This window comes from Paroedura picta, chromosome 6 (genome assembly GCF_049243985.1).
Source record: "Paroedura picta isolate Pp20150507F chromosome 6, Ppicta_v3.0, whole genome shotgun sequence".
Lineage (NCBI taxonomy): Eukaryota > Metazoa > Chordata > Lepidosauria > Squamata > Gekkonidae > Paroedura > Paroedura picta.
This window is the reverse complement of record NC_135374.1, coordinates 79,670,940-79,696,718: the sequence shown is the minus strand read 5'-3', so window position 1 is coordinate 79,696,718 and position 25,779 is coordinate 79,670,940. Positions and strand designations below refer to the sequence as shown.

Genomic DNA, 25,779 nt, shown 5'->3' with positions numbered 1-25,779 from the left:
AGGATCCAAGTGCCCTCGCTGCAACGTTATTAGTCTTGACAACATAGCCACATGACACAATTAAAGCAGGAACAGAGCTGGGATTGGAAACTCAGTGACCCAGGAACTCAAGTCTGGCTACATACCAGTGGCTTGTCCTTACCTAATGAAAATGTCACTGCAGCCTGGCTGTTTTGCCTCAGGATACTTTTCCCCAGCATCCAGCAACCACATGTCAAACTCTTACCCAGGAAGTTTATTGGCTCATACACTAACCTGTTGCTCAGGGTTAAACTAGATTTGTTGGCAGCATGCCTTTGGGCAAAACTGCTTTTGCCTGTAAGGGCCAGAGTGGATATTCTGTTGCCATTTTCCCAATATGAAATAGTCCCAGGTGGTACAATCTGCCCCACTGGAGCACACATATGATGAGCACCTGATATCTACTCCATGTGTTCCCTGATGGGACAAATAGCAGTAGATGGCATTGTTTAAGATCAGGAGGACACACAAAGTGGAAGACTCAGATCCCACTTCCTTCATCCGATGGGCCCTTTCTAAATCAGGCCTAATTATTTTCCTCACTTGCTAAAAAGCAGTAAGGTGTAACATATCTGGCCAAGATAATGGGAACAAACAAAACCTACGCTTTTTCTTTAAACTTTAAAAAAAGTTTTTTTATGAGATGAGATTGCTTGACAATAGATAAGCCCTGTTAGAAGACAAATAGCTTTAAAGGAAACCTTTCACATTGAGATATAATGGCAGAGGAAAGGATTTGCTTCCCTTGCTCATTCATACCATCCTTTCATGTCTCTTGTGTTTTATAGGGTGTTAGCAGGACTGGAGGGAGATTCTGCCACCATTGCACTTAGTTGTTACCAGATACTCTTTGTGCTTGGGAACTCAGCCTATCTGACATGGCTTTTAGTTGTGGAAGTGTCTTTTCATGGGCCACCTATAAAGAATTCCGAAGTCATTGTTGTTCTTTTACCATTTATCTCAATCCACTTTGAAAATTGCAAGCTAGTCTAGAAGGCACCATGGCTAAGAATTAGATTTGGACTATAATTCTGGGTCATAAGACTGGTCCCGCTTTTCCTTTTTTGTTGAGAAATAAATAGATCTTGGCTCTTGCTAAGGCTAGAAACTGAGACGACCAGTTGCAAGGACACAGTCAAGATTTCCTCAGTCCATTTTGTTTGTTTGCTGACTCATACTGTTGGCTGTTGAATGTCTGCTGGAGGATATTTCGAACAGCTAACCCAGAGGCCAGGCCTTTGCCTTTGTAAAGAGACATGAGTGTGAAATGTGCCCAACGGATACATGCCATGAAGAAATTATGAAACTGGACGCTTTGTTTAGTAACAACTGGGCTCATTCTTGGGCAGGAATAGAACAATGATAGAAACACACTAAAAGCACAGAATAGTTTTATTTTCTGAAAGTTACAGATTTACTTACTTAACTTTCTTACTGCAGCACTAAAAGGCTAATTACCATAGCCCTTTCTTTGGTATATTTACATATCATGCTGCTCTATATGGAATCAGACCATAGGTCTAGCTAAGCCCATACGAGTCACCATGATTGGCAATGGATAGAGGCTTTCTCCAACCTGCTACATGATATTCTTTAAGTTTAACTGGATAAGCCAGTGATTGAGCCTGGACTTTTGGCATGTAAAATGTGTTCTGCCACTGAGCTATGATCTTTTGATATCACGAAAAGAACACATCATAATGCAGTGAGCAGGCCTCTCACCATGTATGTAGCATAACATTTGGTTCATGCAAACAACCATAATTGGACAATTTCCCCTCCCACCATGGCAGGGTGAAAGGTATATGCATATAACCAGTGCCTAACCCAGGAGATTTAACTTCATGAATATGTGAACCTAAATGCAGGCCTTTAATCCTCTCTACAGAATACCATGTGAGATAAATTGATGAACTCCAGGTTCTTGAGTTTCTCTCACATGGTATTCTGTAGAACGCATTAAAGGTCTGCATTAAGGGGAGAAAACAGGATCAATGTTATGGATTTTGCCTAAACTTACCATCTGCAAATAGCCTCTAAAAATATGTTACTTTCTTGCATGTATTTTTCTATACAAATCATCCCAGAGGCAAACATGTACTAGAAGATGCCCATAGTATTTATTAAAATAAATATAAGTTAGTAAAAGTCCAGAGGGAAGTATAAGATGGCTCCAACAAAGCAAGGTCTTCCATATACCACAAGAGGAAAGCTACAACAAATAAAATGCAGATTGTTCTATACATTTCTAATAAAAGGCAACAGCTATTTAGAGTCTCCTTACCATCTTGTCAGGAAAGTCAGAATTAGATGATTCCATAGTGATGTGTGTGTTAAATAAAACTATATTCTGCTAGACATACAGGCTACACTAGAAGCTAAACCAAAGATTGTGATGCCAATAATGTCTATGTTATCTCAAGAACCTTCCAGTAATCCCATACACTGTAACTTTCTTTTGAAAATTAACATTGCGTTTCTTTTTGTTCCTGCAGACATTTTAAAGCATTTTATCCCCTCCCACTTCAAGAAGAGCATCTAGCGGTACAGAAAAAGGGCTAGAAATAGAGTCCAATCAAAACAGAGTGATGTAGGCAGTGAGTGAGGTAAGGGGACAGGAAGAAGTAAACGGTTTCCTTTGTGGCTGGGGTCACATATTTACTTCTCTCTGGTGGAGTACTATACACTTGAGGACTGGCAGCTGGAAATGTGAACTGAATACTGAAAAACACTGATTTTTCACCAGGCCTGTGGTTGTGCAAATTACCAGCCTTGGTAGACAGGAGAGTTCCTAGTTAGCCTATCATCACTGGCAAGGTTTCCTTCAGACAGCATGCTTAAGGTCTCATCTGTCTGATGGTTAGGTGCAATAGCTGCTTTCTTTGAATCATGGAAATTCACCGAGTTCCCACCCGGCAACGCATAGGTGTTTTCAGTAGCATTGGATGTAGACAGGGACTCCCAGGGTATTTCACTTTTTCGCCACGGCAGGTCCACTTTCCAGCCAGTCCATCCGTAAAAAGCCAGAGTGAAGAGGAAACCTTGCATTGGATTCAGTACTCCCTAGAGGACAGATAACAGGGAGATATTATCTCAGGAAGGGAAGGCAAATCATTATGATTATGAACTTACGAGATTTTGGCAGAAATAGTCCTAAAGAAACAATTCACTTTTGTATTCACATGACGTATGAGCCTTAGGAGAGGAAAGGATAGAAATGTGATAAATACACAAATAAGTAAAGTATATAAGAGCACAGTTCAAATACAGAGCATGGCCAAAAATGGTACAAGGCATGGCACAGTTGTGACACTGCTCAGAGTTCAGTGATTATGTGGCAGCAGAGTTCCAGCTTGTTCTGCCTTTGCAGCGTTACATTCTATATAGCTGCAGAAAATTGTCTCAGATGACTAGTTCTTTTCATTTTTAAGTCAGTGATATAGAAATTGTTGAGGCAGTGGTGGCCTGCCCACGGAGCTTCCGTGAGAAATGTGCCTATACAGGAGGAGAGAAGCAGAACCTCAAAGCAAGCATAAATGACAGAGAAAGGTATGGTGTCTTCATGTAATGCTGGCAATACCAGGAATCCACATGGCAGTTTGACATATATATTACATTTTTCCATGTTGGCACCCATGGCCAATATTTGCCTAGACACTGCTGCTGGCAGTGTCCCCCAGCGGGCAGCGGGAAGTCAGGGGCACCTGTGGGAAAGCAAGTGGAGCAGGGGCTCAGGCGGTGGCGGCAACGTCTCTCGACAAAAGACTATCCCCGGGCCTCAGTAAAATTGTCAAGTGTTGACCGGTCCCTGGTGATAAAAAAGTTGGGGACCACTGTGCCAGAGGAAGTAGAATAATCTTTTTGGGTCCTCAATAAATACCATCAGTTACAGGGAATGACATTAAAAAGTCAGGGTAGTGGCCTGAGCTTTTTAGTTAGGGAAGAATAGTGGTTAAAAATAGTGGTCCTAGTCATTCCTTATCTTGCAAGCCTTTAGTGATGGGATCTGAATCTTCAGGTTTTGGAATGACATCACATATTCCTGTCTTCTCCTAGCTCGATGCAAGATATTCTGGAAGTTACATTTATCCTAAAGTACCAACCCAGAAGTAATCAGTTCCTGTATAGGTGATGTGGAAAATAGGATTAGAATGTAGAGGACATGCCCTTTGATTTATCAGCAGACAATAGCACGTTTATCCCCAGCCACATGAAATAATTTGTGCTGGATGAGTAAGGTCAAGGCTGAACATATGCACTCTTTCAGGTATTTGTGCTTAGTCAGAGGCTGGCTTACTCTTAGTCCATGACTCACGGCTGTGTCCTCATAGGGAACATGCTGGCAGAACCATCAGCTGCACTGACAACTTTGTGACTTAGCAGTGACAATATAATAGGATACCCTTGAAGTATTTTTTCATTTGATAAGCTGCTTTGAGCCTCCAGGATGAGAACAAAGTGGGGTTGCATGGAGAAGATAGGAAGATGTATAAGGAAATTACAATCTGACAAGAAAAACGAAGGAGATACCATGGCTGCCACTGCTCACACAAGAATACCTGATTTGTTTTTGACACACAGTTTTAACTTTCTTATATTAAGTAGGACTTTAGTCAGTCCTACAACAGTGAGACAGGAAAGAATTAGGCACCAGGAAATTTTTTGCTATGAGACCAGGACACTCAAATATTAAAGTCTGAAAAGACACGGAAGGAGATGAATGGCCATTTAGAAAGACATATAATACAATATGCAGCCTGCTCCCTTTCCCTTGGGCCAAAAACATTGCCCAGAGCTGTCCCTGAGTCTTGGCATCGGTACAGCAAGGGCAGCCTCAGGAACGAGTGTTTCACAGAAAACACCAGAAGGCTGTGGAAGATCAGAAAGCACAATAAAATCAGAGTCCAGTGGCACCTTTAAGACCAACAAAGATTTATTCAAGGCGTGAGCTTCTGAGTGCAAGCACTCTTCCTCAGACTATGAACTGACCAAGTGCTTGCCCTCGAAAGCTCACGCCTTGAATAAATCTTTGTTGGTCTTAAAGGTGCTATTGGACTCTGATTTTATTGTGCTACTTCAGACCAACATGGCTACTCATTTGAATCTATCCTTAGAGAAGATCAGAAAGGAATGAGAACAGACAGGTGATAACATGTAAATCTTTGAATAAAGTGGAAGGTCAGCAGATTGTAGGCCTAGGCACGCAGGAATGACAGAGAAGATAGGATACGGCATGTAGGAATCATGATCATGCTAGATCTTGCATATTATAGATGAAATACAAGCCAAAGAACTTAATTGGATGAAGCTGCCCAAGTTGACTCCAGTACTGTCTAGTGTTGTCCATATTCTGAGAAAGTGTAATTGCTAGCAATAGGATTGTGGAAGGATTGTAGCTTAGTTATCCAGCAGGCACAGGACTGTGTTGGTGGTGAAGGGAGAAAAATTCAAAAACAGGCAGGGGGGGGGCTATACAGAATGTGAGAGAACAGACGGGAGTGTTGAGTAGAGATAATCCAAAACAATGGAAAAGAACCAGTGACATCAAGGGTACAGAGACAGATAACGTGTAAAGTAAAGAAAGTAATGGAAGGTCTATTGTGCCATTAGGAGAAGAGATAGTGGAAGAAAGAGTAGGAAGCAGATGAGAGGAAAGCAGCACTGGCGGTGATAAGGATGACAGATGCTACAATGCAGAAGAGAGAAATGCTACAACTCCAGGGAAAGCAATAGATGGGACTGATTGGGTCTAAACGCAGTGATGAGTCACTGCGTGGGTATCAAAGGATTAAACAGCAACAAGTCTGCATGTCATTCTGGCAGCAAGAAGTACTGGCCTGCTGCCAAATTTGGGGGGATAATTACTTCAGACCATGAGACTGTGTGTTTCCTGCTTTCTGCAGACACTCCTTGGACCCTCCTTCCACATTCTTCCCCCTCATAAGGTAGAGAGAGAATAAGGCTCCCCCCCCCCATTAAGCCCTGTTTCTCTTGGCCTGACGTTTCCTCAGATCCTGCCTCCTCATTTCTGATTTATTATTCATTTATTTTACATTTATATTAATTTTTTGGGCAACCATCGTTATATCCCACCTTTTCTTGGTGGCTCAAGGCTGTTTTCATGTGAATTTTAAAAGCATACAAAATACAATAAAGACTCAAATAACCCCCATCCAAAATATCTGTAGCCTATACCACATGAAAAGCCCCAGGGAATAAAATGGCCTTGCAGCACCTCTTAAAAACATCTGACGTTGGCTCCCCCATCATCTCCTCAGGAAACTGCTAAAGCAAAACCCTTTGCACTATTTTAACTGGGGAAACAGCCAGTAGATGGTAACCTGGGGGGTCATTGTTGGTCCACAAAGACATATTGGGAGAGACAGTTCACCTACATCTGTCTCCTTCCTCTCCTACTCCTTCCTGTATACTCTGTCACTCTAGAATTAGAACAAGTCAGCTGCTGGCAGCAGAAGACACTCATGCCTGCCCTGTGTGTCTGTGACACTGAGGTAGCTCAGCCATTTACTGCCAGAGGTTTCCTTTTGACTGGCAAATCCCATAGTGCACCATACAGATCCTCAACTTTTCTCCTTTGAACAATACAAGACTCAAAGAAGGCTGATAACATCTAACTGGATGAAGATTTTAACATGCTATTGGTGAGTAATAATATCAATGTTAATAGTTTATGTAGCACATTTAAAAAATGAGATTGTTATTATTTACCATTATAATCCAGGTGATCAGTGCAGCATTTCGAACACTTTTCAAGGGGCTTCCATTGATATTGGGTTGCATTTCCAGGTAAAACAGAAGGCTCTCATTGATAATGTTTGATGACCAGCTGTGATGGGTACAAAGGTAGAAAGGTAATTTGATGTTTTTAAAGCATAATTGTACTTGTTTGTCAAAACATAATTGCATTTGCATTCATTTTTAAGTTTCATGGCCAAGAAGAAGAAGAGTTGGTTCTTATATGCCGCTTTTCTCTACCCGAAGGAGGTTCAAAGCGGCTTACATTCATCTTCCCATTCCTCTCCCACAAGCAGACACCCTGTGATGTGGGTGAGGCTGAGAGAGCCCTGATATTACTGCTCAGTCGGAACAGTTTTATCAGTGCTGTGGTGAGCCCAAGGTCACCCAGCTGGCCGCATGTGGGAGAGTGCAGAATCGAACCCGGTATGCCAGCTTAAAAGTCCTCACTCCTAACCACTACACCAAACTCGCTCTTAACTGCAAACACAGGATATATGGTATTAGACCCCATTTGTATGATCTAAAGCCAAGAAGCCATTCTTTTCTACTTTTCTGTAGGAAGACAGTTGAATTAAAATTTGCTCATTTATATCCAAGCCATACTCTGATACAGATCTGAAGGGGAGATTCTGTGTTATATATTACATATGGAAGAAAGCCATAAGTAACTGTTCCATTTATAGGCAAAACATATGCAAAACACTGCAGCATCTATTCACCAATGTATGGAGCTGATACAAAACCAAGCAGTAAATTCTACACAATATAGAGATTCTACACAATATAGCTTGAAATTTGGAAATATGTATCTTACCAAATAACAAAGACCAGCATAATTTTGAAAAAACGGACTTTGATCTCTGTTCCCAGACGTCTCTCATTCTCGGTATAGATCCCTTGTCTGCCCTTCAGTAAAGAAGCAACTGGCAAGGAGAAGGAAAATATGTTGGTCATGTTAGTTATGGAATAGGCATAGAGGTTTTAAACTCTTACATGTTTGTATCATATTTTATTCCATCTTGCCTTCAAGGAACTCAAGGAAGTGTACATGGTTCTCCCCATTTTAGCCTCTTTTCTCCTCCTACCATTGCTTCTTTGTTGGCTGTTAGGTTCATTAAACTAACAATGACTGTTGGTGGTGTAGCTGATGACTGGGTCAACTTATTTTACCTCAGCTCCTGTTCTGCAGCCTAATTTAAGTCCTCATTTTCTTCCTTTCTTCCTCAGCCCCATGTTGGTTTCTATCAGACGATTTATGCACTGGGAACTTCACTGCCCCAGCTCCCATGCAGGAGCACAAGTAGGGGGTGGATGAGGTGCACCAGGCCAAATGCTCCCCATGTGGGTGCAGGAAGAGGTGGAGCAACCTGCTACGACTAAAACGCCAGCCTGCAGCACAACATGAAATCTCCAGTGCATAAACGGTCTCAGGGACTTTTTGTTCTTCTACCTGCTCTCCTCACAAGCCCTCCATGGATCGTGGCATTTCCTTGTCCTAGTTTAAGCCAATGGATTGAAATTCCGAGAGAGATAAGAGACTGATGTCAAAAGACTGTCTACTGAAAGGATTTCCCAGAAGAAAACACACCTGGAGATTATATTGCTTTGGCCTGGTACATAGTACATTGGTTCTGTGGAGCAAGTGACACAGCAAATGTGGGTCTTGATGAAGATGTGGGACTCAACCAAGGAAGTTACATTTGTACCTAGTTTCTATTAAAAAAATTATGAAATCCGAGTCAAAACTTCTTATAACAAGCAGAGAGATGAGAGCATTACAACTGATCCAGGAAATATTGTGATCTCGTTATGGAATAATGGAAAAGGGATTCTTGTCATAGAATTCAAAGTGGAGAAAGTCTATGTGCCAGCTCTTATTTTCTGGCAGCTTTTCACTTCCAGCAACAATTATGACGATGAGAAGAAAGTTAGAGGTGGACAAAATGGATATTTAGCTAAACTTTGCTAAACTTTGCAATATCTGCAGTACCAAATTTACAGTAGAAAGTGCATGCAGAGAATATTGGAAGCTTTCTATTCTGGCTAAGCTCACAGAGCCTCATTCAGTTTCTCCCAGTCCTTTGTGTACTTTCAAGCAATGTGGTAACACATTAACCCTTTCTCAGTTGAAAGGGTTTCTTTCTCAACTATCCGGAAATGGCATTTGAGTTAATACATATGCTGCGTTGTATCTATATTCAATGGTTATAAGATACACTTCCTCAACTTTTATAGCCCTAGCTCAGGATATCTGCACAATCACACTACTTCTGGAACTTCTTGAAGCCTGTAAAAAAGTTGAGAAAGGCTGTTCTAGTCCAAAGATTGCTTTCATAGAATCATAGAATAAGAGTTGGAAGGGACATCATGGGTCATCTAGTCAAACCCCCTGCACTATGCAGGACACTCACATCCCAATAGCTGATCTACTGTAACCTGCCACCCCCTTGTACCTTCACAGAATCAGCCTCTCCATCAGATGGTTATCTAGCCTCTGTTTAAAAATTTCCAAAGATGGAGAACCCACCCCCTCCTGAGGAAGCGTGTTCCACTGAGGAACCGCTCTAACTGTCAGGAACTTCTTACGGAGGTTTAGACAGAATTCCTTTTGAATTAATTTCATCCCATTGGTTCTGGTCCATCCCTCATCAATGTTGCTTCTCCTTTCCTAGCATCCCATAATGCTTTTGTCTCACCCCCAATATCCACTAACCAACCTGCTTGTCTCTTCTGCCTTAGTCCTTTCTCTGGCCTCATCACTGCCTCTTGTCCTAGTTTCTCTACAGACCTTATAGACAGTGCTTTCTTGGTTCATGCCAGCCTAGCACATAATTTCTAGGAATTCCTTCTGATTTGGCTCCCACAAAAGATAGTGCTCCTGCTGCCACCTCACCCCTTTTATGTTCATTCTGTTGGGAGAAGGGCGTGAAGGACATTTTAATTAATTTGTTCCTTTGAACCATACTAAACAGCCTGTGGATTTATTATTATTCATGAGCTACACAGGACTTAGTTTTCATTTTCTAGTGCATCTCTTTCTTCCAGTTACCTGTGTTTCATGGCGTACATATCCAAAAAGGAACTGTGATCTATTAGTAAGTATCTTTAATATTTGTTTTGAATTGATATGAGTAAAACCAAACTGTCATTGAGAATCCTACCTGCTGTCACTGTCTTGTTGAAAAGAATTGGGTTGGCCAGCAACACAAGTACCAGTGGAACGTACGTTGTGACATAATGAGGAATGGCATGTTCCAAACCGTTTTCACAACTGAGGAAAGAACGGAATAGCACTGAATTCTCTTCCATTACCTCTACCATAACAATACTTTCCAGCTCAGCAGTTTTCTGCACATCTATCATGTGCTGCTGCCTATAGACTAGCTGGTATATTCAGAGTCACTCCTGTTCCTGGTAGAGCTGTGACTCTGAAAGAGATCGAATGAATTGGCCCTTCAAATAGCTATTCATGCCATCTTTAAACTGAAATGTGAATAAAGATTTTCTTTAAAAAAAAACTTTATTATAACAAAAACAGAAATTTCGCAAATCAAAGGAAAATAACTGCTAACAAAATGATATTTTGTTTCATGTTCTTTTTAAAGGGCCGAAATATTTACTCAATGTACATGTGTATGGCTAACAAAATGTATGGATATGAAAAACTTTTTCAAATTACTGTCTCTGGGTTCAACAAAAGTAAATAGAGGGAGCTGGGAATTCTCTTGCTGGCCCCATTTCCAGATGCCTATGCATTTAGCTGAATGCTGCCAGCAAGCCCTGGGTGTGTTCAAACGTGGCCTCCTCCACACCATCAGTAAAACTGCAAAAACCAGGATCTTGATCATATGGAAGCAGCTAAATGCAGCCTCCTTGTTGCAGACTTTTTGACTTAATGCATGGCTGTTGTTAGTGGGGCCAGCAAATACAATCCCACTGCCCACTGCCCACTGAATAGGCAGACAAATGTCTGAAGAAGGCTGTAAATGCAACTGAAAATGAACACTAATGGCAACAGGACAAATTACGGTACGTAATAAGCTTCACAGATATCAAAGTTTTTGTTTCTGACCAAAGTAGAGGTGATCTTGGCAAGCGCATGGTTTCACTCTGACATTTGCAGACATAACAGAGGATGCACAGGTGAGGAGGTCATTTATGGAAGCAGAAGAGTTGCCTCAACCCTTCTCATGCCTCTTCACTGTGCTCTCTAAATCCTCCCAAATTGTTCCTCCACTTCCACAGCTGGCCCCGTTTCTGCTTTTGGGATAGCTACTCAGGAAACTTGCAGAGGGAAAGGGTTAAATACTTTTTACATTAGCACAGAATTTGAATTTTGCTTTTGCTTTAAGTATGTTGTTTAGCCCTTAGGAGTTTGACTGGAGATAATTCAAAGAAGTCCAGTGAGTTTTGTATGTATGCTTTTTCTTCACAGGGTCCACACCAACAAGAGCCAAGAGAGTGAAGCCAACCCCTGCTCACTGACTCCTTACTAAGTCATAACCCATGGCCAGCTCTACAATGAGGAGAGGTAAGATGATGGTCATGGCAAAGCTTGGGGGCCTGCCCCTGGAGAGGAGTTCACAACATTTCTCTAGGGCCCATCTAGCAATATGTCTCTTTGGTTCTGAAATGCCTCACTCCTCTGTAATAAAATTTCTGGGGCCTAATCCTCCAAGGTGAGCATGTTCAACAGGACTTTGTGAACTCTTGTGATGTGTGCCTGGACAGGGACAGTGAGAGCCAATAGAGTGGGTGCCAAATGTCCTGAGTAGCCTTCCCAAAAGCGGAAGTGAGGTCAGCTGTGGAGGTAGAGGAATAACTTGAGAGGATTTGCAGGGCACAATCAAGAGGCATGGGAAGAGTTAAGGTGGGTGGCCTTTGAGCTGCTACTTTCTGAACCCAAGCAACTACACAACCTCAAAAACAAATTGCATGTGCCTATAAGTTATAGCCTCTTGTGGCGCAGAGTGGTAAGGCAGCCGTCTGACAGCTTTGCCCATAAGGCTGGGAGTTCAATCCCAGCAGCCGGCTCAAGGTTGACTCAGCCTTCCATCCTTCCGAGGTCGGTAAAATGAGTACCCAGCTTGCTGGGGGGTAAACGGTAATGACTGGGGAAGGCACTGGCAAACCACCCCGTATTGAGTCTGCCAAGAAAACGCTAGAGGGCGTCACCCCAAGGGTCAGACATGACTCGGTGCTTGCACAGGGGATACCTTTACCTTTACCTTTATAAGTTATAGAAATATCATGCCAATCCTAAAAGCTAGACAAATTTATGCTTACCTGGAAACGGAAGGGTAGTACAGCATAGCAATTCCCTCCACACACAACAGGACTGCCAAGCCCCATGTCATCATGTGATACAACACAATTGTACTGGAAAAAGATTACACAGGAAACAAAATGATGGGGTTATTACGGTAAACATATTAGAAGTATCTTCAAAATTGCACCCATCTCTTCTTCCTTCTTGTGAACAACAGACTGATTGACAAAATAATTTACAGTTTCAGAGAAAGGAGGAGTCCCAGTTTAATCTTGCGGCTGACTTTGTACAATGTTATTTTTATTTAAGATATATTGTCAACAATGTGATTGGGCAAACTTTCATCAAGGACCAAACACTTTGTAATATAATTAGGCAGAGTAAAACCAACCAAATGGTTGTTCCCGCTTTCAATGGAAAAAAAATTAAAATGGTAGGATGGTACAGTTGAACCTAACAGATATACTAAGGCCCAAGAAAAGTAAATCTGACAGGTCTGGTTTCTGCAAGCTAGAATGGGCTTTGCAGAGTTGCCAACCCCCAGGTGGGGCCTGGAGATTTCCAGAATAACTAATCTCCAGATTACAGAGATGGAGAAAAAGTTTGCTTTGGAGGGCACACTGTAGGGTATATTAAACCTGTTGAAGTCTCTCTCCCTAGTCACTACCTCTCAAAAAAAAATCCTCTAAGAATTTCTGAAACTGGAAGTGACATCCCTAGTGCTGTGTCATATTGAAACTATTGGGCTAAAAGGGAAAATTGATCCAAGTAGTCTCTTTATTACAGCCTCATCCTGCATGGCTACTTGTGTGTTTGGAGTCCCCTGATTCCTAACAGAGACTTTTGAGAGGTTAAACAATTCCCTCCTCCCTCTAGCACAATGGTAAAACTGTTTGAATTCAACCAATTGTTCTATTCCTAAAAAATATTATATGACATAATTTTTGTACCTTAGTCCTGCTGATCTTCTAACTACCAAGTAGGAGTCTACAGCATAGCAAAACAGCCACCAAAACCCAGCACTGTACAAGAGCTGGATCCACATCTGTGAAGGGGAAAATATCCTGCAAATCACACTGCTGGAAATTACATCATCGTCATTTTTTAAAACTCAAAAATGGCTTGTTCAGGTCGATTTAATGAACTATGTTGAGCTATACATCAAGAGGCATGAAGGCCACTAAAATTGGTATGTCATCTATATCCTTCTCTGATGTATAAGTGAGTATAGCAGAATTTCATCTACATTTAATTCACCAAATTGCTACTTCTATAAATACTAAAGCTGTTATAGTCTATACATATTTAAGTTGTAGATATATGTAAAATTGGTTTGACCACATACGTAGCCAAAGTATCAGATATGGCTTTAAATGTTAAACATGGACAACTTTGTGCAGTATTGGAGGTAAAGTCTGATTTAAAGTCTGAGCCATGTGGGAAATTTCAGCTGGAGTAGCCACTGGCTCTACCTTGGCCAAGTGCAGGTCTACAATTGTATAGGGAATTTTAATGTGATCATGGATGTATGGGTGTGCCTATAGCTGCTGGTATTTTGACTCAGCTCAACATGGGCAAAGGAGAAAGGCTTGTGAATAAACTCCCTTTTGTTTTTAATTACAAGGAACACTTTTGCAGGCAAGTTGTTCTCAGGCTTTGCAGAGCTCACACATCCTGAATGCAGAGCAATGTTGCCTTTTATTTGGGGTTACAGTATACAGTATATGGGATTACAGTATATCTGGGGTTACAGTATATATAGAGAGGATGCATCCTGGTGGGGATGCCCACCTGCAGTTTGACTGCCAAGGGAGAGAATGTGGAAGAACAGCCAGCTTCAGTATGGAGGCCAATCCCTGGTCCATCCCTTGAACTAGGGCAGGTGTGCCCAAACTATAGCTCACCAGATGTCCATGGACTACAGTTCCCATCAGCCCCTATCATGGGAACTATAGTCCATGGACATCTCAAGACATCTCAGAGGGGGACTATAAGAGAGTCAGAGATATAGATAGGCCAGGACAGTGACATCGTTGCTTTCTACTGCTCTGCAGCTATCCCTTTGATGTGTACATTGTTACACTTAGGGACACTTCCATCCGTCTGTTTTTGACACTGTTTCTCCATGCTTTGCCTGCTTTCTCCATCTTGGCACTGTTATAATAAAGGATCCATATTAGCTTATAAAGAGTCTGTTATTCTGATTCTTACCTGCACATGCATACTAGATAAGCTCTATTGTGTTGTAAGCCTTGGGCACTCTGTTAACACACTATGACATAGGTGGAATTTCTCATCTCTCCCCTCCTGCATTTTGCGCAGCAGATGGGCAGACTTGTTGCAATGTGAGAAGTTTTGAGCAAGGATCACATCTTGAAGGGGGCAGTGTCCCAAGTGGTCTTCACAGAGCTCTCCAGTCCCAGAGCATCCTTCACTATCAGCTGAAGTGTGTGCCAGGCAGGTGATGCCCTTAAGGCATAGACACTCCACCTCTGCCAGCATACTGGTACCGGCATCCATGACTATGTAGCCTTGGATGATGTTGCCACCACCCACCCACTCCAGCGTTTGCTGGCAGGGGCTCATGGGAATTGTAGTCCATGGACATCTGGAGGACCACAGGTTGACTACCCCTGCTTCACAGGGTCCTGGCAATGACATCTTTGTCATTTTAGGTATAAACTTTTTTTTTTTTGGCTTCACAAGTCATGAGGTTGGGTACATGCAATGGAATGGGTAGGCCTGTGCTACAATTTTATTTGTGATACCAACTTCCAGGTGGGGCCTAGAGATTGGAATTACAATTGCAGAGATCTGTTCCTCTTGAGAAAATGGTTGCTTTTAAGGGTGGGGTGTGTGGCATTATACTCCACTGAAGTCTCCCCTGCCTTGCCAAACCCCACTCTCCCTAGGATCCACCCCCAAATCTCCAGGAATCTCCCAATCCTGAGTTGGCAACCCTACTTGGTAATACTCAAGCAGATCTTCACTATTTGGATCAGCACATTTGTATAAAAAAGAAATTATTTTTACATCTAAGATATTTATTGATTTTTCTAAAAATAAAAAGTAAAGAGTAACCACCATAATGTCCACATAACTCTGCAATGTATTTTCCATAGCAAAGACTGATGGGAAACTGGAACATAAAGATTTCAAAGAAACTGAATTCCATGGCACTTATCTGTGGATAATTCACATTTCCTCCTACAACTAGATAACTGATCTCTCATGTCTGTGTTTACGTTCTGACATTTTTCTCTGCAAGAAATGGATTTTTGCTGCATACTTCTTTTATGTCGGTTGGCCTGCAACCTTCTCCCCCCTCCCTCCAGTTTTCTCTTCAACCGTTGCTCTTTAGTTCTCTGTTTTACGTTATATTTTGTCTTACTTATTTGTCATTGTCCCTGGCAAACAACCTGCTCTTGGTGAGCCACAATTTAATCACACTGCTTACAACCCTAAACATCGGTTTTCTTCTCCCTAATCTCAAAAAATCAATGATGTGTAGAAAAAAATGGATAAATGCAAAGAAAAGCTGCCAACTGCTTAAAAGACATTTTGATTGGTCACCTACAGTTTAGCCAATTGATTAATTGTGTTTTTGTTTTTTTCATTTTACAAAAATCTCAGAATTGTTGCTGATTGATAGAAGAAGGACCTCTTGTAATATTCTCCCCTTTTATTTGAGGTCCAATAACTATAACAAAAATTACCAAATGTGATCTTAATTCACAGCCCTATTGATTAATTTCCCCCATTAATTAAATTTTGTCCCACTGGTTCGCCAATCCATTCTAGCCTGGGTGCAGAGAAGGTCTTTGCAAGACTCAGCAGAGCCATCAAATCATAAAAATCCTACACAATAGGTAGCTTGACCATCAGACTCTCTTCTGAATTACTGTTTGGACACATACTCTGGCTGATTATTCTTCAGTTGTGTCCTGGTGCAGAAAGGGATTTATTATTATCATTATTATATTTATATTAGAATATATATTTAATAAGAATAATATATAATATATATAATAATTATTATTATATTCGAATAATGTTCAGATTTCTTTTTATTGGGGACCACTTAATGGACACTGTGTTTTAAGCACGTCTTCAAATCAACTGTGTCATTTCTACTGCTCACTGCCTGAACTGGACAGGACATGATTAGCAGCACACAGTAGCATTTCATCGTTCTGACACATGGTGATGCTTGATACCTACCGCGCTTCCCACACAAAAGGCAGCAGGCCACACGTCAGTGCCGTTCACCACAGATATGTTTGCTACGAAGCCTGGAAACCCCAACCAGACAGTTGATCTGAAGATTATACCTATTGGGGGGGGGGGGGGAAATCAGTATGAGTATGCGATGACCGGCTAATTCTGTTTTGGCACAGCATGAATCCTATAGAGGATCTCCACAGACGGAATGAGGGGGGATTCCTGCCAGTTTCCCCCCTTCTGGGCAGAGCTCCAATCCCCCCATCATGCAGCTTCAGGAAGCAAGGTCCTCTGTCCTCCAGAAGCAGCAATTCATGGGTGCTGCAGGAAGGAGCAGGTAAAAATGTTGCAAATCTTTCCATCAGCAGGGGTCCAAGACACCGCACCGTCCAAAGGATCTCAGAAATATTTTAAGGGAAGACTGAGAATTGTATCAGCTTTCGGTGGTGCGCAATGTAAAATGTTAATTGTACCAATGATCTGAGTCAGGGGTAGTCAAACTGCGGCCCTCCAGATGTCCATGGACTACAATTCCCAGGAGCCTCTGCCAGCGCTGGCGGGGGCTCATGGGAATTGTAGTCCATGGACATCTGGAGGGCCGCAGTTTGACTACCCCTAATCTGAGTGAACATAATACCCCTTTTTTGCTTAAAACCAGCAGAGCCTCCCAGGAGAGAAATCAGTGCTAAGTCCACAAGAAGTCAAAGGGAGGGCATGTTGCTCCTGCAGCTCAGGAATCACATGTTTGCTTTCAAGTCCCCACTTCAAGTTGCAGTCTTAGTCATATGACTGACCAGAGAGAAGACTATGACTTTAGTTCATTAATTGAGATAAATCAGGGATTAAAAGCTCAAGACTTAAAAACCAATCCTACATATGCATATGGCACTGGAAGCTGAAGCTGCTTGGACCTTACATTTTCTGTATGCTACCTGTTGTCTGGATCGATCTTGTGCTTGCTATGCGTGGTGTCAGGAAGCTATGGGGGTTCTCCCTACTTGTAAGATGCCCCAGACTAGCTCTGGAAGAACTGACTGCACTAGAACTGGGACTGCTGGTTGCAGACGTTTTTGCTCAATATGTTTTTAATTTTTAATTTAATTTTCAATTTTAAATAATTCTTTTAACTTATTATAAGTTATTGAAACATCGATGTACACCACCCTGAGCTGGCTCGCTGAGAGGGTGGGATAGAAATTAAAATTAAATAAATAACTAGAGTTCTGTTGAAGCCAGTGTACATCCTACCCTAGCCAATATAAGCTTGTGTTTAGTTGCGAGGAAATACAAAAGCTGATCTGAACACAGCAAATCGTATCTGGATAGACTTCACATGTTTTTCATAATGTTAAATATTCATGAAGTTTTAATTTATGGAAGACAGTTGTCTGACACTCTCTTTTGGGTTCAAATGAAGACCCCCATCATATAAATAGGGAACTGCCTCTTTGTTTACATTTTGTCAGCTCTGATAAAATGCTGCATAAGTGGTAGGCCACTATGTGAGAAAGGATGCTGAACCAGACAGATCACCAGTGTGATTGAATAGGGTTCTTCTTATGTTCTTATTTGAAATGAAATAATATAGCAAGGTACCAGTCAACCTTAGGAGAGGTTTGGAGATGGGGGCAGAAAAAAGGAACCAGACAAAGTATAAACAGACAAACCTCTCTGTTGACAATCTAGGCAATCCAAGCAGTCCACACAATCTTTGACAAGCTATTCAGGACTTGTGAACAGTACTATATTTCATCCTTCTAGAGAGATCTGTCTTCTCTGAGAAACTTAAAAGGATGTTTGTTCCCGCAGTGACTTTAAAAAAAGCCATTCCACACATCACATATAATAAGCATGAGTTTGATAACCATGACGTAAGAGGTAGGAATTAGGTAGCAGAATGCTGAAGAGGTAAAAATTAGTATAGCCCTGAAGAATTCTTCACAAAAAAAAACTATGCAAAAAAGAAAGCACAGGAGGGAGAAAGGTTCCACTGCTTGCTTTGCTAGCTGTGCTGCCTTTCGGTTTTCATGAAATCTCCTTTGCTGCATCATAATTATACCAAATCTGTCTCCTGTATGCTTGAAGCCAACCAAAGGGCACATGCAACAGGGGCTGTCTCTGATCACAGCTTCCCAGCAAGAGTACCTGTACAATATATTCTTCTATACCATTTTGGTTGCTATTCTAAGATTTATTTTGGCTGAAAAGAAAATACAACAATTGTAATAATAAATAAATGTTCTAATCATTAAACGTTTACTATACATTTAAAACATCTAAAACGTGACATGGCTGCCATTTTTCTTCTGAATCTTCAAATAAATATATTCTGGTTTCTCTTCAGATCACATAAATCTTTCAAATAAATACTCACTATGTTCTCAAAAATACCTTTTTAATGAATGCAACTATCCTTAGTCCCTAGTATAAATATGTGTGTAACTCTCTGCAGTCAATGTCATACTTTTAGTTGTAGAAGAGCTTAAGAATTCCATTCATACTAAGAATTTGGACTAATACCCTTCCGAGACAACATAAATACTATGGGCAGAGTAAGAACAGAAGGAACATTAAAATGTCGTGATTGCAGCAATAGCTATTTACATATTTTAGATTCAAGACAGATTGGTTTTTGCATCTTTGAATCAGGAGACAGAATCAGCTGCCCATGAAAACTTGTCCTAAATAGTTTTGAGAAGTGAATGAGTTCAGTAAAATAGTCTTACAGAAATAAAACTTACTGATTACTAGTATCGAAATGGCATGTTATTCCCTAATAGTCTTTACCACAAAAGCAGAAAGGTTTAAACTAAGATCCCATCAAAGAGAAAAATCCTGTACATTTCTCTTCCTAATCCCCACTGTGTAGCTGAAGGCCTGGTGTGGCACATGGATTCTGCTTACCTAGGCAGCCGAGCATGTCACAGGCAGAAATGAGGAGGAGGATGGTAGTAGAAGAGGAGGCTTTAGGCATCTTCCGGGGGCCTTGCCCCTTCTTGGGGAGGAGCTGCAGGATGCTGAGCAGCAAACTGGCTGATGCACTGCCAATGCAAACCCCACAGAAGACCTCCGGTTGGAAAGTCAAGACCAGTCGTGTAGCTGCATCCCGGTTGGGGCAACAAAAAGTCTCTAATCGGGGCGAGGCCATAGAAAGTCTGGATAGGAATAGAAGGCCACAGATAGAATGAAGTGGAAGCTCCTCTGGTTTCCAGGAGGGAGTTAGAACTTTTTCATATTTCCCTTTAGCTTACAGTGATGAGAGTCATGGGATGGCTGGATCATGTGCTGCTGCTGCTGCTGCTGCTGCTGCTGCTAAATCCCCTGGAGCTACCAAGCTCAGGCTTTGAGCCTTCGCTAGGACAGAGCGTAATCCTAACCATGTTTCTTTTGTTCCCTTGCGCTCTTGGCATCGGTAGTCATTCACTCAGAACTTGCCAGTTGCACAACAGATGTATTAAAAAGGGAAACCTGTCCAAGCTCTGAACGCACCACAAGCCGACAGAAGGAATCCTCTGAAAAAGGGTTTTTTTTCAGCCCCAGTTTAAAGCTTGTTCTACAAATTGTGTTTAATTGACTGCAAATTAACTAGAGATTAGCCCAGTGCTAGCTGAGCAGTTAGGTTTACATTCAGAAATCACTCAAGTTGTCTCATAGGCTATGAAGTCAGTGATTTAACTTCAGTTAACAAAGGTTGCTTACAGCAGGAAGGAATGCTAAATTCCACACCCACTATAAGCCTTTATATTTGGATTAATAATCCCAAAGCTACATTCATTCTGTGTACAAAACTATCTAACTCTTAATTATACATTAATTACAATTTTATCACTGATTTTGCATGCTTTGACTGATACAAACTGGGACATAGATGCTAATTCTATATGGCTGAGCTACAGCAGAAACATATGACTGGAATCCATGTTTGTGGGTGATTTAGCTATTTCCCAGCCAATGCCACTTTGTTAAGGCCACTTGCTGTTAATAAGTAATTGCCCCCTCTCCACCTGGTTCCTGATGATAGGTGCTGCTACAATGGAGCAAAAATGTGATGTTTCTTGCCCTTCCTTCAAGAAACTCAAGGAAGCCTACTTGGTTCTTCTGTCTTCCATTTTATCTTCACCACAACTCTGAGAGAGAGAGAGAGAGAGAGAGAGAGAGACTGACACAATTTTATTCAATAAGTTTTTTGGCAAGCCAATGTGCTGCCCATGGGTACCATGACAGCTACCAGTGTGTTTTCTGATGCTCAATTGCTTCTTCCCTGAAAGCTTGGCTTTTCCAAATGACATTGGATAACTCAGGTGTCATCACCTTTGTTCCAGCATTTTTGTGATGAGATCCTTCTGACAGCCATTGTGTGTCTGTTCTCTCCTAACATTTTGTTGCAGTACCTACTATCTCTTCTCAAAATTCCAAGAATGTCCACAGATTCCATGAGGCCAGAGACCCCTGTAATAGGGGAATGCTAACTCTTATTTTGGATTATACAGCCATAATGGACAAAATATGGACACAACATTGTTGTTGTTCTTGGTTTTCATCAAATATGACACGCAGTAATGGGTTTAAACTATAAGTACAACGATATGGGCTAGATATCAGGAAACCTTTTTTTCACAGTCAGAGTAGTTCAGCAGTGGAATAGGCTGCCTAAGGAGGTGGTGAGCTCCCCCTCACTGGCAGTCTTCAAGCAAAGGTTGGATACACACTTTTCTTGGATGCTTTCGGCTGATCCTGCGTTGAGCAGGGGGTTGGACTAGATGGCCTGTATGGCCCCTTCCAACTCTATGATTCTAAAAGCATTGTGACTTAAATTGCCCTTTTATTGTGTTTTCTAGAGCTGTGTTATTTAGGACTGCTTGTTAAGTTTATTTGGTATGCTTTCATTGGAAGGAAAGAGCCTTCAGTGGAAAGAGCCATCTTCCTATTCCCAAATGCAAGGAATTATCTATTTAAAATTCATGTATTGAGGTTTATCCAGCTTGTGATCCAGTGCCCAGATGTAAACACTTTAAGGGAATTTTAAAAGGGCCTTTGCAACAATAAAGGGTAAAAGGGAATAACAACAATAAGTGTATTATCCTTCCCTTTTTAGTTTGAATAGCAGCGCTGTCATATCATTTGCTGGTCAGGGCTAACCAAAGCAAGGCAAAGAGTAATTTGTCCATCTGTCCTCCCTGCCTATAAAACCCCCATTTCTAAAATACTGACTCACGCAACATGACGGAATCATCCTTAGTAAGATTTTAGAAGAGCCTCTTGTGGCGCAGAGTGGTAAGGCAGCCGTCTGAAAGCTTTGCCCATGAGGCTGGGAGTTCGATCCCAGCAGCCGGCTCAAGGTTGACTCAGCCTTCCACCCTTCCGAGGTCGGTAAAATGAGTACCCAGCTTGCTGGGGGGTAAACGGTAATGACTGGGGAAGGCACTGGCAAACCACCCCGTATTGAGTCTGCCATGAAAACGCTAGAGGGCGTCACCCCAAGGGTCAGACATGACTCGGTGCTTGCACAGGGGATACCTTTACCTTTAAGATTTTAGAGGCGTTTTTAAATACTTTATTAAAATTTATTAATATTGTTTTTAACTGTTTTTAACTGTGTAAACTTATTTGTAAGTTTTATTTTATTGTGACCCATATTGAACCAACTGGGAAGGGCATGCTATTAAAAAATTAAGTTTCTTCTTCTACTACTACTACTACTGACTTGCTATTCAGAAAAATGCTTCCTAACATTCAGAATCCCAATTTCCCTTCAGAATAAGCAATTTAATAGTGTTTTCATAATTTTTATCTGGCTTTCCTAATTTACCTATTGCCTTTGGAGGATGCACAAGGAATAGGTTGAACGCATTTGTATCTGAGAACCCAGATTATCAGAGGGTGGGGGGAGAGAACCAAAAGGCAGCCTTCCTTCCATCATACCTGCATCAAGCTCATTCATGAGGCATGTGTACACAACTTCCTCTTGCTAAGCAAATAACACTCAACACTAATTTATCATCATTCTAATAATCAATCATGAAAATTCTCTTACAGAACTACTACTTTATTTATGGTCTTAGTACTGCTGATGCAAGACAAAAGAGACAGCCAAAGAAGGAAAAGTGACTTTGATTAATCTTATTTAAACTTAGGGTTTGCATATAATAAGAATGACAAACATTTTCATGGTGAGGTAAACAACTGAAACTTAGAACAGAGCTCCGTTCCGTGCATGCATACTCGGAAGTAAATGTCACTTTATTCAATAGGATATATGCTTGTAAGTGTACTCACTACCGTAGCCTCCTTCACAGAGTTCACAAGAGGGAGATTTATTCTGAATGGCACTCAGAACTGGTGCAAGATGAAAAATGTTAAGCCGCTTGGGAACAATAGTCAAAATACTATCAAATTCTACACATGTGTAACTGGAAGAAGTATGAAACTTAAGCCTCTTAAGTTTAGATCCTACTGAGTTCAATGTGATTTATTCCCAAGTGTGTGTGTGTGTGTGTGTATACAGTCTTCTTTTTTAAATGTAATGTTCAGTTAAAAGGAAGTTGAAAGAGAGAAATGGGAGAATCCAATCCCTTCAGGAACACCCTAATAAATGCTTAGACAAATATATCATAGCACAAAGGGGCTCTGTGTTTGGCCTGGCAGAAGGAAAGCGTGTGTTATGAGTTACCTTCTTTTATCATTAGCTCTGTTCCAGTAACTCCAACAAAAGCTGCTGACCAGTAAGGAGTCTGTATTTGGTCAGGTACAGATTGTGGACCAGTGTGGTGTAGAAGTTAGACTTCAGTGGAAAACCAGAATTCAAATCCCCACAGTGCCACAATTTCACTGTATAATCTTGGGCTGGTTACTCTCAGACTAATTACAGGGCTGTTATGAGCCCAACTTAAGCTCCATAGAAGAGGCATGAGCCAAATATGTAACAGATCAATTTAGGTTCTGCCCTTGCAGCAGGCAGGTCTGCCTCCATCCCATACTGATAACTCAAACAGCTGCCTTTGCATAGGAACTGTGGTTTGGCAGGAACTGCAAACCAGATAACAAACTGGTTTCTTTCCTGGATTTGTCACCTATTACCTGGGTGCTAGGACATATGCTATAGAGCCTCTTGTGGTGCAGAGTGGTAAGGCAGCAGACATGCAGTCTGAAAGCTCTGCCCATGAGGCTGGGAGTTCAATCCCAGCAGCCGGCTCAAGGTTGACTCAGCCTTCCAAGGTTGGTAAAATGAGTACCCAGCTTGCTGAGGGGTAAACGGTAATGACTGGAGAAGGCACTGACAAACCACCCCGTATTGAGTCTGCCATGAAAACGCTAGAGGGCGTCACCCCAAGGGTCAGGGGATACCTTTACCTTTTTAGGACATATGCTAATTCATGAACTTACTTTTGTTGTTCTGTTTTCTCATTTGTGCTATTATAATTATCCTAAAACTTCTTAGCCTAATGCTAAGTTATTTAAGTTATTTAAAACCAGTCTGGCTCTTTTTCCCTTGGAGATAGACCAATTTTGGGGGGGGGGAATTGAAGAAAAAGGATTACATATAATTTGATATAGCAAAAGGTGATTATATAAAATAGAAAATATTCTTCCCCAACATCTCCTTCATTACATTGATAGGTTATTGAGATACTGCTTATAAAATTCAATAAAACTTACTTCTGTTGGGATACATTTATATTCAACATTTTAAATTTAGTAACTAATCTATTCTTCAACTAAATTAGTAATCATTGCTGTATACTTAAAACTGCATAGTTTTGCAATTTCTGCATACTCACTGGTACTTTTGGTAAACAGATAACATAACAAAAATACAGAAGGGAGGACTATTATATATCTTCTAGTTGAAAACAGAAAATGTTTCTCCCCAAGATCCACTTCCTTACATTTATATTCAACATGTTATATTTAGGATTCTCATTCTACAACTGTATACAGTATTTTACACTACTTCTCATGCTAAATTTGACTCCTATTTGCATAACATCCCCCATCTCTTCTCAAATCTTGTAACTGATGTGTTTCTCAAATAAGTTATTATCACCATCATGGCATATTCAGCAAGATTATTTTCCCATTCTTCTAAGTGCAGACAAACATCTGCTTTCCATTTTGCTGTGTTTCCCACAAGCTATGATTCCCACATTATCCTGAAAATCTTGTTGGTTTCCAAGGTGCCACTAGACACAGTTGCCCCCTGAAACTATCAACATAGACCAGTGGTGTCCCTGCATTTATAATATTGTAACAGAGAATGGAATGCATTTTTCAGGGTTGATGGATTCCAGTAGTTGCTTCACATACAAACACCGGCTAATAGAAAGTGTGGGAAAATCTTCCACTTTCTGATAGCTGTTCTGATAGCTGAAAGAACATAAGAGGAGTCCTGCTGGATCAAACCAGTGGTCTACGACACCCAGCGTTCTCTTTCACAGTGGCTGAGTTCCTCTGAAGGGCATAGAGGCCAAAATGTTGCTTCTTGATGTTGTCTCCTGGCTCTGAGATTTAGAGGTTTAGTGCCTCTCTGAACATGGAGGTTCCCCTCTGTCACCATGGCTAGTAGTCCCTGGTAAAGTTGTTTATTCACGTTGCTATCACGACATCCTCCAGCAGCAAATTCCACATTTTAATCACTCTTTCCCAAACGGTCAGAGTTTTCCTAAATGCCCTGTTTTACCGCCTTATTCCCCCGGATGGATCCCTGCATTTAAAGCAAGCCCTCCGGGATTAAACCTGCTCCCTTTGACGCCCGTCAGAGCCGCCAGTCCCTTGCTCCTCTCTCCAGCAGCCGCTAGAGGGGCTCTGCGGTCCACTCCCGGTTGCCTTTCGGCCGAGAGACACCGGCGGCTGCGTCGCAGGCGGCTCAAAGGGCGAGAGGACGCGCGGGATCACTCAGTGCGCGGCTGCGGCCAAGCCGCAAGGCCAGGGGCGCTAGAACCGCTGCCGGGGGCACGGTGGGCACCCCCACCCCCCCCCACTGCTCTTTTCTCTGCGGCTGGGCGGCTAAGCAGGCACGGCACGACCCCCCCCCCCCCCATCATAAAAGGTGGCTTGGTGCGCACCTCTGGAGCGCCGCCGGTTGGCTGGCGAGCAAGGCTCCTCTCAGACACGAGCCCGGCGGAAGGAGCGGCCATTGGGAAGCGCCCGGGGGGGGGGGTCCAGCGGGCTCCGCCTCCTGAGGGGGGGAGGAAGTGGCTGGCCGTAGCGCGGTGGCCCTTGGGGCACTACACTTGGAAGCGAGAGGGCGCTTGCCAAGGGCTCTCTGTGGCCTCGCGCCCCCCTTGCCCCGGCGGCCGCACAGCAGGCAGAGACGATGCCTCCGCACACCTTCGCGCGGGGCGGGCGCCGACTCGTGTGCGTGTAAAGTGCCGTCGGGGCGCAGCCGCCTGCTTCCGAGGAACCCTGCCTGGCAGTACGCCGCGGCCACGTGGAAACGCGCCCCAGAGGCGGATCTTGGCGAGGAGAGCGGCGCCCCCAGCACAGCTCTCCCTTCGTCCCGTCTTGGGCAG

At 42.2% G+C, this 25,779-nt stretch overlaps 1 protein-coding gene and 1 pseudogene across 2 annotated transcripts; one reads left to right on the top strand and one right to left on the bottom strand.

The window, feature by feature from the left end:
- Nucleotides 1-1,406: 1,406 nt before the first annotated feature.
- On the bottom strand, nt 1,407-25,448 carry GPR143 (G protein-coupled receptor 143). 2 transcript variants are annotated; one of them, XM_077343273.1, is made up of 10 exons: nt 25,333-25,448; nt 20,275-20,397; nt 19,175-19,425; nt 16,271-16,380; nt 13,000-13,094; nt 12,067-12,159; nt 9,942-10,051; nt 7,595-7,703; nt 6,751-6,868; nt 1,407-3,084 (listed from the first exon to the last, which is right to left on the bottom strand). In XM_077343273.1, exons 3-10 carry the CDS (start codon nt 19,416-19,418, stop codon nt 2,785-2,787), a joined length of 1,179 nt encoding a protein of 392 aa, XP_077199388.1. In that variant the 5' UTR covers nt 19,419-19,425; nt 20,275-20,397; nt 25,333-25,448; the 3' UTR covers nt 1,407-2,784. The 2 variants fall into 2 exon arrangements, with proteins under 2 accessions (XP_077199388.1, XP_077199387.1); XM_077343272.1 differs by lacking the exons at nt 20,275-20,397; nt 25,333-25,448 and having other exon boundaries at nt 19,175-20,252.
- Nucleotides 7,906-9,125, top strand: LOC143840513 (DNA topoisomerase 2-alpha pseudogene; annotated as a pseudogene).
- Nucleotides 25,449-25,779: the final 331 nt, after the last annotated feature.

What these genes read in the sequence shown, in the direction of transcription:
- GPR143 (XM_077343273.1), bottom strand. Translation starts at nt 19,418, where the DNA reads ATGGCCTCGCCCCGATTAGAGACTTTTTGTTGCCCCAACCGGGATGCA. An exon ending in CCTTTTGTGTGGGAAGCGCG is followed by an intron (nt 13,095 to 16,270) that starts GTAGGTATCAAG and finishes TCCCCTTCACAG; the next exon opens with ATGTGGATCCAGCTCTTGTA. An exon ending in TACTACCCTTCCGTTTCCAG is followed by an intron (nt 10,052 to 12,066) that starts GTAAGCATAAAT and finishes TTCTTTCCTCAG; the next exon opens with TTGTGAAAACGGTTTGGAAC.